The sequence below is a fragment of the Oryzias latipes genome, chromosome 13 (assembly GCF_002234675.1).
Source record: "Oryzias latipes chromosome 13, ASM223467v1".
Lineage (NCBI taxonomy): Eukaryota > Metazoa > Chordata > Actinopteri > Beloniformes > Adrianichthyidae > Oryzias > Oryzias latipes.
In genome coordinates this window covers 24362303-24376836 of record NC_019871.2, presented here as the reverse complement: position 1 = coordinate 24376836, position 14534 = coordinate 24362303, and the positions used below count along the sequence as shown (strand labels likewise).

General features: G+C 40.8%; 1 protein-coding gene across 2 annotated transcripts in view; it reads right to left on the bottom strand.

Moving 5' to 3' along the window:
* veph1 (ventricular zone expressed PH domain containing 1) overlaps positions 1-14534 on the bottom strand; it is a 73097-nt gene extending 58563 nt beyond the window's left edge. Inside the window, exons 1-3 of one of the 2 annotated variants that reach the window (XM_023961681.1) lie at positions 14325-14534; positions 7188-7382; positions 6782-7000 (exon numbers count right to left, since the gene is read on the bottom strand). In XM_023961681.1, coding sequence (XP_023817449.1) covers positions 6782-7000; positions 7188-7325 — 357 coding nt within the window. In that variant the 5' untranslated portion in view covers positions 7326-7382; positions 14325-14534. Of the gene's footprint in view, positions 1-6781; positions 7053-7187; positions 7383-14324 lie in introns of those variants that run through there. The other variant, XM_020708427.1, reaches the window with a different exon arrangement.

Here is a 14534-nt window from a genome sequence, read left to right as displayed (position 1 = left end):
CAGCCAAGTTATTGAGTGATTGTTTAACTTGCATAACTTGACTGCATAGTTTTCTATTATGCAACTGATTCTCTAGCTATATTTTCTCTAGGCGGCGTCCAATTATACTTTTCCTTTTTCTATCCATAGAGTAAATAAAACTTTTCTTTTTTTCTTACCCAAAACCTCTTGATAAATAAAAAAGTGACGGAAGAAAAGAAAGTTAAAAGAGATTAGTTGTAAAGGAAATGAGAAGATAAAAAATGATGGTGCTCAATCAAAATCTGGTCTTAATAATGCATATGTAGATGGAGGTATTGGTGCATGTAAATATGTGAGTAACAGAAGGAGTAGCTTCTTTAGAGTGATATTGCATTTCTGTTTCCCTAGAAGCAGACGAAGAGAGAGGTCAAAGGTGAAGAAGGCGTCCCTCAGCTTTTAAGCCAATTAGCTTTACAGGGCTCATGGGGTAAGAAAGCAATTATTCAATGTACCTGTTATAATCCATCAGAAAGAAATACAACATAAGATATCAGTGTGATTGTGCAGTAACTTTAAACTCTTCTGCTTCTCTAAATATGTTGAAATTTCACCTTTTCTCTTTTGTTGTTGTTTTTTTGTAGTTGCACAACACTGATTGCTCTCTTTTCATTTCCAATCTCCTATATATTAACTTTTTTAATCTAAAGTACAGAGCAAGAAGTGGTTGTCTCTTATTTATTACCTCCAAAAAACCTTTTTGTTTTTATTTATCCTTTTGTCAGTGCTGCAAATAATTTGATCAGTTCTGTAATATAGTAATAACATACTTTAAATATGAACAATTAATCAATTTGTTTAGATCAAAAAACTTAATGCAATTAGAAAAATAGGAAAAAAAGACCTCAGGTACAGAACAGTTAGGATCTTGATTCACTTTTTGGGATACAGTAACATCATTAAAAACTAATTTTAGAAAAGGTTAAACTATTTATAAAACACTGCTTCACCTGGAATTATTTAACAATAATGTAAGTGAATCAATTCAAACCAACTTGAGGTCTTCTTTACATCTGTGACCAGATGTACCTGATCCAAAAGGTGAGCAGTGTGGAGCAGACTTACTGTAAAAGGAGTATAAAATACTTTGCAAAATATTAACACAACTGTGCAAACAATAAGCTGCTAAATTTATAAAGAATAAATTAGCATGAGTAAAGGACAAGGATTTTAGAAGCCTGGCAGACACTTGAAATGACATATTGTCTCATCAGTCGACCTCAAAGATAGACATCTGGATGTGGCGTTCTAAACCTGTAGGGACTCGCCACGAGCAGCTTTACTTTACATCCCACCAAACATTTAGTATGTTAAAATAGAGGATAGGCTAAACTCTCCCTAGACTGTTCAAAGACCTACTCCAACTAGAATTGTGTTATTAGTATTTTTAACATGTTTTTATAGCACATTTCCCATGATGGGGAACAAATATAAAGAAAATTAAAATTAAAACTGCATTTCTGAGTATATTATTTCATTGTGAATCAGGAGCAGATGAAAGAATGCCGCTGGAAAAAGCTTGAAGTTGCTACGTACAAACTACAATTAGTGGGCCACAAGCTCCCAATTCTGATGCCTCCACTGTCAGACAAATAGATTCATGTACGTCTCTGTTTTCCTCATCTGAGCTGACATCTGGATTTAAAGTGCTCCAATATTGCTCAGCATTTTTGTTGCAACTCTAATGTTAGCTTGGGGTGGGGAGGGGCTTGCTCCTCCACCAACAGCCCTGCCCACATCTATAATTTCTAATGAACTACTGCCGCTCTACAGAAACCATGTCCTAGAAAACGACAGATTTTTTGATTTTAGCTTAAAACAAAAGCCTTGTGACTTCTGAGAAACTCTTTTGGACATCTTACATCTTCTTGCTTTTTAATTTCATCTACAATCAAATTTCTCTTATCAGCTGCAGACGCTCTGTTCCATGACAGCTGATATGGGTTTAAACCAAAGCCAAAAGCATCCCTGCTGCCCCTCTCCAACAACATCTCTCTGGATTTTTTTTCCTGCAGACATTAGGAGCTGCGGTCACCACAACGTTATCACTGGACTGTGATAAAGTCATCTTCAGTCTCTCCTTGAAACATTCAAACTCCACCGTTAGCCCCTCTCAACATTCTGTGGCTGATGGTACAAAGAAAATTAAGCCAGTCATAAACCAAGCCTCTCTTTGTCTGCACCCACCCTACAGCTCTATAAACACAGGTTTCTCAGCCAGAAACAATTTACTTTTTTTTCTCATCACACAGTTCCATTAAACATATTTGAGCCGACGGCCCTATGACGTGTCACCATCAGCTGTTTGTGATGAATGTGGCCAGCCAAACAAATCGTTCAGATCTACCCAGGACACCAGATCTTCCTCAGTCTGGTCCGAGGAGAAAAGTTTTCCAAGTGAGTGAGGATGTGGTTTTCTATAGCTTCTTTCGAGGGTAAACCTGTTTCTGTTCCTGTTACTTTGTTGACCCAGTTCATGATGTGATTACTTTGCAGTTATTTGAAATTGCTGACTTGAAGTTCTATTTTTTTTCTTTTTTTGCTAGTATTCCTGTTCTCACCTTCTCACAATCTGTTGTGCTCCCCTTTCTCATGTTAAAGACCTGCTCAAATGAAAATGGTGTTGTTTTTTTTATCATATTCTTGTGATATTTTTCTCATGATGGAGGATATAGAAAGAAAATTAAGCTTAAAATTGTATTTCTGAATATTTCTTTATTCAAATCGTTGTGAATCAGAAGAAGAAGAAGAAAAAATGCTACTATGGCAGGCTCTGATGCATCCACTTGCAGACAAATAGATCCATGTCTTTCTTGTCGTACAGTGTACGTCTTTGTGTCTCTGTACGGCTGGATAGCTGCAACAATGCTCAATATTTTAGTTGCACCGTTAAAGTTTAGGGTTGTGAGGGGATATAATCTTGTGGGAGAGAGTGTAAACAGAGGGGTGTTGGGAATTTCTAATGAACTACTGCTGCTCTGCAGAAACTATGTTCTAGAGAAATCACACTTGACAATGACTTTTATGTAGGCTAAAACTGCATAATCATGATTAGAACACCACTGAAAACGCTTTAAAAATAGATCAAAAGATGATTGGAGTGGGATTTTAAGCATATGTACTATTTTTAATTAACATTTCATTCATGTCCTTTTTCTATTTTGTCTTTAGGATGAACCAATTTATTGAGTTTTATGTGACGTTTAGTTGCTGAGTTCATGTTAATGGTTCTTTGTATTGGTTCTGTTATTATCAGAATGTATAGAGCAATTATATTGTCTTTGTAGCTGTTCTCCCCCTTCTTCTTGTGTTTCATGTTTTTTTCTTTGGTTCTTTATCTTTAATTTTCCACCTTTTGTTCTGCTTTATTTATTGCCCATCCGGTAGCATTCTAGTGTACCATGGTGCTGTCCCCTTATCCGTGAAGATGCTGGTCTGTTCGTACAGAGTTCTAACAGCAGCTTGTTTTGACAACCATAGCAGGTGCTGGTCTTGGGCTATGTCCAAACTCACTCACTACTCTTGGTTAGTGAACTCGATAGTCTGTTTGCCATGTTATTGGACGGTCTGAATCTACAATTTTAAAATCCAGTGCCCTGAAATCTCACAGAAGTCTCTGCAAATAACCTGGGGTGCATCTATGCCCAAGAGATTGGAAGATAGAGACCGCAATGCATTGGGTTTGAACAATTTTTCATTTGAAAGATGGCAGAAAGCATGTGTCCAAATTGCATTAAAATCCAGGGCAATAGTCCCACATTATACTGTCTTTTGGGGGTTAGGGAGTTAATTCAGACATAACTTTAGTCTGTGGGTTTCCCACATACTATTATTCTTATCCTGTTGTGTTGGACCTTCATGTACATGTTCATCCGTTTGGTGCTATTAGTATAGCTACCTTTTTTTAAGCCTAAAATAGGTGGATTTTCAACAAACCTCATAAAGAGGACAGGCCTATCACAAACAGCTGATAGTGATGGTGAAACATGTCAAAGTAAACCACCTCTTTGATGCCTGACAAAAGGAAAAATTATGTTACCGTATTTTCCAGACTATAAGCCGCTACTTTTGTCACCAACTTTCAACCCTATGGCTTATTCAATAAAGCAGCTATTTTATGCTTTTATTTATCGGCCACCAGGAGCGCTCCAGCAACCTCAGAGTGGAGTCTGCCTCCATAATTCTATGTCCAGCAACAAGCACGATTGCTTTGACACACACTCAAGCTGCCAAACAGCATGGACCTAGCTTCAGCTCTTAGACACTTCAGTCATGGTGCAAAAAAAGAAACACCCATGCTCAGCCGCATCCCACAATCCTTTGGTGCCATTAGACCCAACGTGCATGTGACCGCCACTACAATATGTCGCAGTTTTCAAGTTAAAAGCAATCGTTAAAAGCAGTGTAAAAAAATCCACCATCACCAACTGGACTGGAAAAGCCAGTCTGCTTCGTGCCAGAAGTTTCCTTCACTGTTGTGGGAGGAAATACACCCCCGAAATACACGCACAGAGCGCGTGCTTATAAGTCATTGCTGCTCTCTTTTACTGGTATGTTTTTTAACCAGCCCGGTTATTTCCACATTGCTGCCGTGTTACAGGCGGAAGGAGGGGAGAGCTGCTCTTGCGTTCCGCTGCAGCTCCCTGCTTCTTCTTAAACACGCACGCAGTTTCAGCACATATACAGTGAGGTCAATAAGTATTTGATCACCCTGTGATTTAGCAAGTTCTCCAACTTAGAAAACATGGAGGGGTCTAAATTTTTAATCATAGGTGCATTTCCACAGTGAGAGACAGGATCTGAAGAAACATTCAGAAATCACGTTGTACGATTTTTTTAAATAATTTATTTGTGTTTTACTGTGACAAATAAGTATTTGATCACTTGAGTTAAACAACTTTAATATTTGGTACAGAAGCCTTTGTTAACAATTACAGAGGTCAAACGGTTCCTGTAGTACTTCACTAGGTTTCTACACACTGCAGCAGGGATCTTGGCCCACTCCTCTATACAGATCTTCTCTAGTTCTGCCAGGGTTCGCTGAGCAACACAGAGTTTCAGCTCCCTCCAAAGATTCTCTATTGGATTTAGGTCTGGCTAGGCCACTCCAGAACCTTGATATGCTTACGGAGCCACTCCTTGGTTTTCTTGGCTGTGTGCTTCGGGTCATTGTCATGCTGAAAGACCCAGCCACGACCCATCTTCAACGCTCTGACTGAAGTAAGGAGGTTTTTCACAACACAGAGTCCTGTCATCCTCTCCTTAATACAGTGCAGTCGTCCTGTTCCCTGTGAAAAATACACCCCCAGAGCATGATACTTCCACCCCCGTGCTTCAGTGTAGGTATGGTGTTCTTGGGATGATGCTTCTCCTTCTTCCTCCTCGAAACACGCCGAATGGAGTTAAGACCAAAAAGTTCTATTTTGGTCTCATCTGACCTCAAGACTTTCTCCCATGACTCCTCTGGATCATCAAGATGGTCATTGGCAAACTTCGGACGGGCCTTGACATGGGCTGACTTCAGCAGGGGAACCTTCTGTGCGATACATGGTTTTAAACCATGACGTTTTAATGTATTACTTATTGTAGCCTTGGAAACGGTGGTCCCAGCTCTCTTCAGGTCATTGACCAGCTCCTCCCATGTAGTCCTGGGCTGATTCTTCACCTTCCTTAGCATCATCGATACCCCACGAGGTGAGATCTTGAAAGGGGCCCCAGTCCGAGGGACATTGACAGTCATCATTAGCCTCTTCCATTTTCTGACAATTGCTCCAACAGTTGTTCTTTTCTCACCAAGCTGCTTGGCAATTGCCCCGTAGCCACTTCCAGGTCTACAATTTTGTCTCTTGTTTCTTTTGAAAGCTCTTTGGTTTTGCACATGTTGGTAGTTAGACTTCTGACTGATTGTGGGGTGCACAGGTGCCTTTATGCAAGCTAACCACCTCAAACAGGTGCAACTAATTTAGAATCATGAGCAGAGTGGAGTTGGACTATTTAAAAGCATAACAACATGTCTTTGTTGGTCGGAAATCTATCTGATAATCAAGTGATCAAATATACAAATAAATTGTTTAAAAAAATTGTACAACGTGATTTCTGAATGTTTCTTCAGATCCTGTCTCTCACTGTGGAAATGCACCTATGATTAAAATTTTAGACCCCTCCATGTTTTCTTAGTGGTAGAACTTGCTAAATCACAGGGTGATCAAATACTTATTGACCTCACTGTACATCCTCAATCTACAACACAGTGTGGCGAACCGGGGGGTTAGCCCCGCCTTAAACCCCTAAGACTCATGGGAAGTGGGGAATCTGAGTGTGAATTTCCACACCATAAGTGAGGGAGCTGGTTGCTGAAGTGAGGTCCATGCTGTTTGGCAGATGTGGGTGTGTTCAGATAACAAGGCTTAACCTCTCTCTCTGAGACCACGTTGTCTCAGTGATGTGCCTGTTGAACAGCAGCAGCTTGTAAACAATTGTGGCTTGTGAATGTATAAAGTGGTTAATCTTGATAGAATTGGGTGGGTGCGGCTTGTAATCAGGTGCGCTCTATAGCCTGGCAATTACGGTATGTGTGGACGTAGACAACAAAAAGAACTTAATTTCTCTTCAAAGCGAGAGCATAACAAAGTAGTTCTTGATGACTAGCACTAGGATATTGGACAAAGTCATACTGTTAGTGTTCGTTAAGAACTGTGTGTTACGATGACCATGTGTTGACAGCAATAAGCTTCAAGCATGTGTGGGACTTTGTTTAAGATACCTGCAGTATACAGCTGGTGATGTCAGAGGCTATCTTTGCATGCGGCGTGTCCTCTGTGTTTTCTCCTTGAGGGGTGAGGTTATGCTCCAAACACGACTCCCACAGTCCCACCAGAGCAGTGCTGTGTCGCTCCACAGAGCCTGTCTCCCTGATGGCTGTTGTGATGCGAGTTATGCAAATCTCCACCACAGCTTGGTCATTGTCATTGGTCAGGTAGTCCTGTCAGCATACAGGCAGCAATAGAATGCAAACTTAGGGACACAATGACAATCTAGGGACAAAAAACAGTAAATATGCATCAAAACATACATTATTCATCACTGCTGTAATTTACTTTGCATGTCTTGGGTCATTTTCAAGTTTGTATCAGTTTCAGTAAATATGCATGATAAATATGCATGCTGACCGGTGAGCAGGAGATGTTCTTTATCTGGTCCAGAGCTTGAGACAGGCAATCCTCAATGTCAGAGTCCTCTAGAGAGAACAGATCTCCTGCTCTGGACAGATCCCTCTGGTTCAGCACCTGGCTGAACAGCTGGTGCATCTTGATCCAGGTTCAGAGTCCTCTCAGTCAAGCTGATATTGAGTCATTTATGTCCCACTGGGGAGAGCAAATAGCAGTTTGATCAGAAAAACTCTTACATCATAACAGCGCATTCTTAACACAAACAATTAAAAAATGTTAGATTCTTCACATTTTGATCACAAATGAAAAAGTGTCATCCAATCATTCATTTTAAAGCGCTTTAACGTCAAAAATACATGCAATGTTAGAAACAGGTAACATAAATCCTGGGGTCAATCCCGCAAACTGGGAAAAAATCCTGATTCATCAAATACAAGAAGTCTTGGATCAGATGGGCTGGATGTAAAAGTTCTGTTCAGTCTTTTCTTTAACAGAACCTTTTCTGAGGAAGTCTTTCAACAGCAGCTCCAAGAAAGAAAAGCCAAACCCTACATGAATTTAAATAATAATATAGATTTGTTCATTATAGATATCATTTGGTGCTAATAAAAATAATCTTTACTAGATAAAAAATAAATACATTTCCTGGTTTTTGCAAAATATAACTTAAAACAAATATAAGTAAAAATGCAATTTTATAACAAAATTAGGCAAATTTATTTTATAATTAAACTTCCAAACATCTATTGTAATTTAGTTGGTAAGTTAAAAGCACAGCAATAAGGAAAAATTATGACAACAGGATTCAGACTTTTCTTTTCCTACATATAACAAGTGCAACACAAATTGAGGGATGAAGTAAAGAGAGGCATGATATTAGTTTTCTGAAGTAGATACACTCTAAAAGTCTGTGCATCTTTCTCACTAAGTGCCTGAAACATAATAAATGTGTTTTTGTGGACTGAAAGTCCTTAAAAATAGCAGAAACTCATTCAAATGCTTAGCTCTACTCCTTCCTGCTTATTTTTTACAGCAGTTTGAAGTGTAAGTTAATATGTGGTGACAAGATCTAAATGAACTATTGATTATTTGTCACAAAACTACACACCTACAGAAATACACACATTCACCTCCGTAAAAGAGTGTTTCTTTAATAAGGCTGTCCTTTTCCATTTGATAAGCATTTATTTCCACACATAATTTTACGAGACCATCATATCTTTAATTAAAAAGGAGTTAACAATCATTTATTCTTAAGGGCATTGTAAATAAGTACAGTAACTTTGTAGGCCCTGTGTCAAACATTTACATATGTCAGCTTCAATTAAATACTACAATGTTGGCAGCAAATTGGCTATCAGAGAGGAGAGCAACCTCCCACTTATAGATAGAAACACAAAAAATACATGCAATTTAATGCACTGATTGCTGAAGTTGACCTTTTTAGGTTTGTTCTCCTTGAAGCATGCAGGCCCCCTGACAGCAGGCTTTGCAATCAATTGGGATCACAGACATTGGCAGCTAATACATTTAACTGTGTCATTGTGTGTTTTCCTGTACACACTTTTTGGATGAGGCTTCACCTCATCCTAATAGTACTTCCCTAAAATAGACACTGTAGGGGGGAAAAAAGCATCAAGAGGAAGCACAAATTAGAGCATTTGGGAGACTTTTGTCGCCCAACCCAAGACGGTGAGGAGCATGCAATCCAAACTGTTGCCAGGCCAAGCTGGGCCTATAGAACCAAAGCATAAAGACAAAGAGAAAGAGGATTTATCTCTCACGCAGAGACATGCCAGAACACACGTATTGTCCCTTTTGTGAAGAGAAACAATGAAACTCTCTTTTCATTGTGCAATAAAACACTGGCACATCTATCAAACTTTAGTGCCCCCATTTTTCATGAGTGAAAGTTGGTACCATCCTCTTATTGTGCGTTGTGTGTAAAAACATCAGACAATATTTGATGGTGGTGAGTCTTAGTGTTAGGAAAATACAGTTAGTCACATGCACCCATCACATGCACCCATATGGGCTCTGCGGGTTTTTGGGTTATCCGGGCCTGAGGAAGATCATAGACCAATAGCAGCCGGCTCTTAAGGGGAGCGTAGGTGTGTCTCGCGGTTCCCTTCAAGCTCGTCCAGTCACCATAAGGGACATCATAGACATGGACTATTTAGGTGTTGTGTGTGTGCTAAGCATTCATAAGGCTAAGATGTACGCACTTATGAAGTACAAGCGATGCTGTCTTACGGTGCCCTTGCGCCACACTCTAGATAGTAAGGAAGGCTGCATGCATGGGGTGTGCATGTGATACGTAAGCACTTGATAAAAAACTACCCTCTGGTTCTCTTATTTCCTCATTTTTAAAAGTCAGGCTGCAAGCACCAATCAGGCAACAGGCACACATGAGGCCCGTACTTATCACTTGAACAGCACTAATGGGCCCCTTAGCTTTCAGGGGGTTCAAAGAATGAAATATAAGAAAGAAAAAAAAAACGTAGAAAAAATGTGGATGAACATGTTCGCTCTAGGGGGGCACTGAACGGGCAATGAACTTGCTACCTGCTTGCAACCTACAGGTTTGCCCATTTTTATGGGGTACGGAATCGGTCAACAAGAAACATATTCATATTCATATTCATATTCATAAACATATTCATCAAGAATCTGTCTTTGTGTTGAATACAAAATTTCCCCGGTTAACAAACTGTCAAAAATACGTCACATATGCATCGAGTCCCGAAACAGATTGTTTGAATTTGCTCATGCGTATTGAAGTTCATCTTTTTAACTAAAAAAAAGTACTTAACAGAATATTATTTATCCCATCAAGGGGAAATTATCTTGTTATCATTGCTCTGTTGAAAATTGAATAAAACAGCTTTATACAGATACAGTGATTTCTGGCAACATTTTGTCACTGCCAGGCGTCAACAGCTTATCGAGTAAACAATGTACCAGCGGATCGTTTCAGACTCAGAAGCGTGGAAAACTGCTCAGAAAGCGGTAGCAGAAATGCCATTAGGTGTAAAAAAGGTGCATGTCTGTCAAAATTGGTTGACATTAAGAGGATGATGAAAAAAGGTGCATTGCAACAACAAAAAACTAAAAATATAGAAAAATACTCTATATAATGTGCTCATAAGCAAGAAACAAAAAAGGAAAAACTTTCGATTTGCCTATACTAAGCCTAAAATACTGAATTGAACATAACATGTTTGATACTTTCAAAGTAAACATATGCAAACGTGTGTACTAGGGATGCAACGATTCGGTGCAACACGAGAATTGTGGCGTCCCCATTTTCAGGACACGGGTTGGGCAGACTAGATTCCAGTCAAAGTGCACCTCCCCCTGTGGCAAAATCCGAAATCCTATAGGTGTTGTTGAGATTACCCATCCAGTTTATATATGTCTATAACTCAGTGCTGAATGTCTCCTCGTTTGCTTTGACACCAGCAAAAACAGTCATGTTCCCTACATATATGTACCATGTTCCATATCACCTGTAGGGATAAGTAATTCAATCAGATGATCCAAAAAGATTTTCTTGTCTGTGTCTGCCTGTGAAAAGTACAGAAAACCTGCTGAGCTTGCTTCATTCCGCCCCACAGTTCCACAAAGAGTCAAGCTGAAAATCCCTGTCTGCGACGGTCGGTATGTCAGCATACCTGAGTCACTGAGAAGGTGTGCATTAGTGCGCTTGCACAAAAGCGAAGGGAAAAGAAACGGAGTCTGAGGAATTTCAGTTCTTAAACAATCAGCAAGCTACTATTAATCACCCAACTACGGCTCAGCGAGCACAGGAATGCAGCCTTTAAAGGAGCACACACTTGTAATCACTCTTGACACTCTATAAGAAGAAGAAGAAGACGTTTTTATTAACAGACTTAAGGTCCATTTGCCTCAAGAAACACAAAACAAACAAAAAAACTTAATTCTATAAAAATAAAAGCATTGATGATAGTACAAGGATAAAATAAAAGATGAAAAAAGGCGAGCATACCAAAACCTCCAAATAGAGGACTGAGTGTTGTACCTTACATTGATGAGAGTTAAAAAGATGATAGAAGACTTCACACTGACTTCAGTTTTAGATTAACACTTTCCAACAGAACTGTTATAATAATGAAAGAAGGCTTAAACCCTGAATATTACGTTTCTCTCCTAACATGATTAATGTGTTAACAGTATATATCTAAATGCATAAATCCCATCCATAAAGGATTTCTGCTCCTTAGTGTCTCGTTTTTGTGTTTCATGTCAACACTTCCAGTGAATTCAGCTGAAGGTGACCCCACAGGAGACACCTACCGTCTGCTGTAAATGGACCACTGAGAGAGAGAGGTGACATGTAGGGGGGGGGGTCATGCTAGGGAGGCCAGTGGGAGGGTTACAGGTCATGGGGGACAATCGGGACCGAAGGGCTCCTGTCCTCCCTCGCCATCCCTCCGCCTTTGGTCAGCACGCTGGGAGAGGTGCAGGAAAACACTGACTCTTTTGTACGAGCCGTAAGGACAGAGCAACCCTTCCCTTCTCCCGCCCCCTCGCCCTGCTCACTGGGCTCTGTCTTTCTGTGTAATGTGCACCTGCTCAGCCTGCACAAAGTCTCACACACACACATTCACACAAGAAAAGGAGCTGAATGAAAGAGACACTCAGAGCAGAAGAAAAATGCCCACATTCCTCAGTTTTTTTCTCAGAAGTTGTCTTGAAAAAGTCTGTCCTACTTAGCACACTAGTGGGATCCTGTGGATGAAATGAGCTTTCCGAGCTTTTATTTTTTAGCTTTTGTATAAGTTATAACCTGCAATACAGAACAAGAACAGAATACCAATTAAACCAAGTTTAACTAAGATCTGATTTTGAGCTTTACAAACAAATAATCAGGAGCTACATCAAGAAAAACGACTTAAACAGAGCCTGGAAGTGGAAAACTGTTAAGAGCGCTCAGCTGTCTGCTCCTTCCAAGTTAAATATTTTGTCCTGAAATATCCTCCTGCCGCCACGAGAATCGGAAACCACTTTGCGTTTAAAGTCTGGCTAAGTTGGCAGTTATTCTATAACTGGGCCGATCAGTTATGCAACTGATGCCTTGAATTTCATGAATAAGTAAGATGAATAAGCTACCAAGCAGAGTTTCCCTGAAGATGTTTGTGGAAATAGATTCACACACTGCAGCACGAAGACCGTCAGAAGACTTGAAAGAAAGACCCCCTGAGGTTCAGCACTGGAAAACTCTGTATGACTGTTTTAATGTGTGTGTGTGTGTGTCCCATGAAGAGGAGGAAGGAGGGAAGGTTTTTCATCATTTATGCCTCGCAGTTATGCGGCAGCGGAGGAGCGACTGGGAATTTGAGCCTGACAGGAGCGGAAAAAAGTAGTGACAGTAAAACACTCAAAGCTACAAAGATAGAAAAGAGTGAGATACAGAAAAAAGAAAAAGAACGGTGTGAGGAGCAGGAAACAAAGTTACTTGTGTTCACTCTAAGCAGCAGTTCCCATAGGTCAAGATCTGATCACATTCTGAGCTATTTTCAAAGCGTTTCCCAGTGGTATTTTATGACTGTGTCGTTTTTAGCCCAAATCAAAAATTCTGTGTCGTTTTCTAGGACATAGTTTCTGCAGAGCGGCAGTAGTTCATTAAAAATTCACCTCTGGGTTGTGGGCTGAACTGTTGGGGCGCCCTCATGTCCCATCATCCATCTGTTGACACGCTCTAGCGCTACAGTCCCTCCCAACCCCCCATATAACATTACCGGTGCAACAAAGATGGCGACCAATACTGGAGCTAAACAAAGACGAACAAAGATCTAGTCGTCTACAAGTGGATCCATTGGAATGGAGCAGGGAGCTTGTGGCCCACCGATTGTAGCTTCTACGTCACTGCTACAAGCTTCTTCCAACTTTTTTATATATATATTTTTGATATATCCCCCATCATGAGAAAATTGCAATCAGAACATGTTAAAAACAAGAGAAACACCATTTTCATCTGAGTGGGTCTTCAAAGTGACCAATGATCAAGCCAAATAAAAGTGCCAACAGTTTGATTTTTCTGTCATTTTAGGGACAAATTGTTTTAAAAGAAACTGTCTTATATTAAATGAGTTATTCCACTTTTCAATTTGGGGGTGTGCCATTACTACGGGTTTCAAAAGCGCCATGTGTGGCAAATTTTCCGCAGGCTCAACTCTGTTAAATGCCAGTGATTCCAATCCACTAGTCTCAGAAGGGGGTGGTGAATACTTTCCTGCAGCAGTTGGGGCATTTTGAGAAGCCGTACTGCTCCAAAATGCCTCACTCAGCCAAAATAACATTTTCAAAAGCATTCTTTCTTTACCCAAATCCTGCTGGCCAACCGCCTAAACTCCAAACTCTAGAAACATGTTCTGATTTCAGCCTGTTCCTCTGACCTGGAAGGTTACAATGATTAAAGGGATATGTTCTGTACCTGAAGATGGTTTTGGATGCTTCCTGTTCTCTTTTAAGTTCTCCCAATGCGCAGGAGGAGCACAAAATAAACACACACAAAATAGCAGGAGGTATCTGAGCTTTGTCCTAAAATGACCCTGGAAAAAAGACCTCCAGCTCTGTGAACTTCATGTCAGATCAAAGTAAAGTCATCAGAAATCCAGTGAGCCGTGAACTACACAACAGGACAACCTGACAGATGAAAAGGTTACCTGGATCATGGGGGATTTGGCAGGAACAAATTCTAACATTCAGTCAGACATGTTTGGAAACTATATTTACAAAAAAAAAAAAAACTATTCCACGGACACACTGTGGAAGTCTGTGACCTTGAAGGCATCCCACTCCATCCGCGCGTATGAGCGCATGCTGCGTGTGGAGCAACAGTGGATCTGGACTTAAACAGAAGCCGGGGGGAAACGTGAGCGCGTGTTTGTGGGACACGCACAGGTAGACGACAAGAAAACAACAGGGACTCCCAGAAAAACGTCTGGCCGTCGGCTCTGCGCCTGAGAGGCGCGGCTCCTGTCGATGTTCTCTCTGAACTTTCCCAGCATGAGTGTCAGGCTGGACGCATTCCTGCTGCCTGGCCGCCGTCCCTCGCGCGCGCTGACATGCTTTCTGTGGAGCAGCTGAAGCTGCAGCCTCCATCATGCTTACCTTCTGGACGTCGAGCGGGCAGGGAACGTCACGCCGCCTCCAAACTGCTCTCCGCAGCGGCTCATAGTCACACAGAGCATCCGAGCACCGCAGCAGATGCCCCGAAACAGCGGGTCTTATTATAGCCGTCCTTTCCTGTCTGACATTGGAAGCGCGCCACCCTGCGGTGGACTAAAGTACAGGGCAACAGGTGGAAACGGACACCCAGCA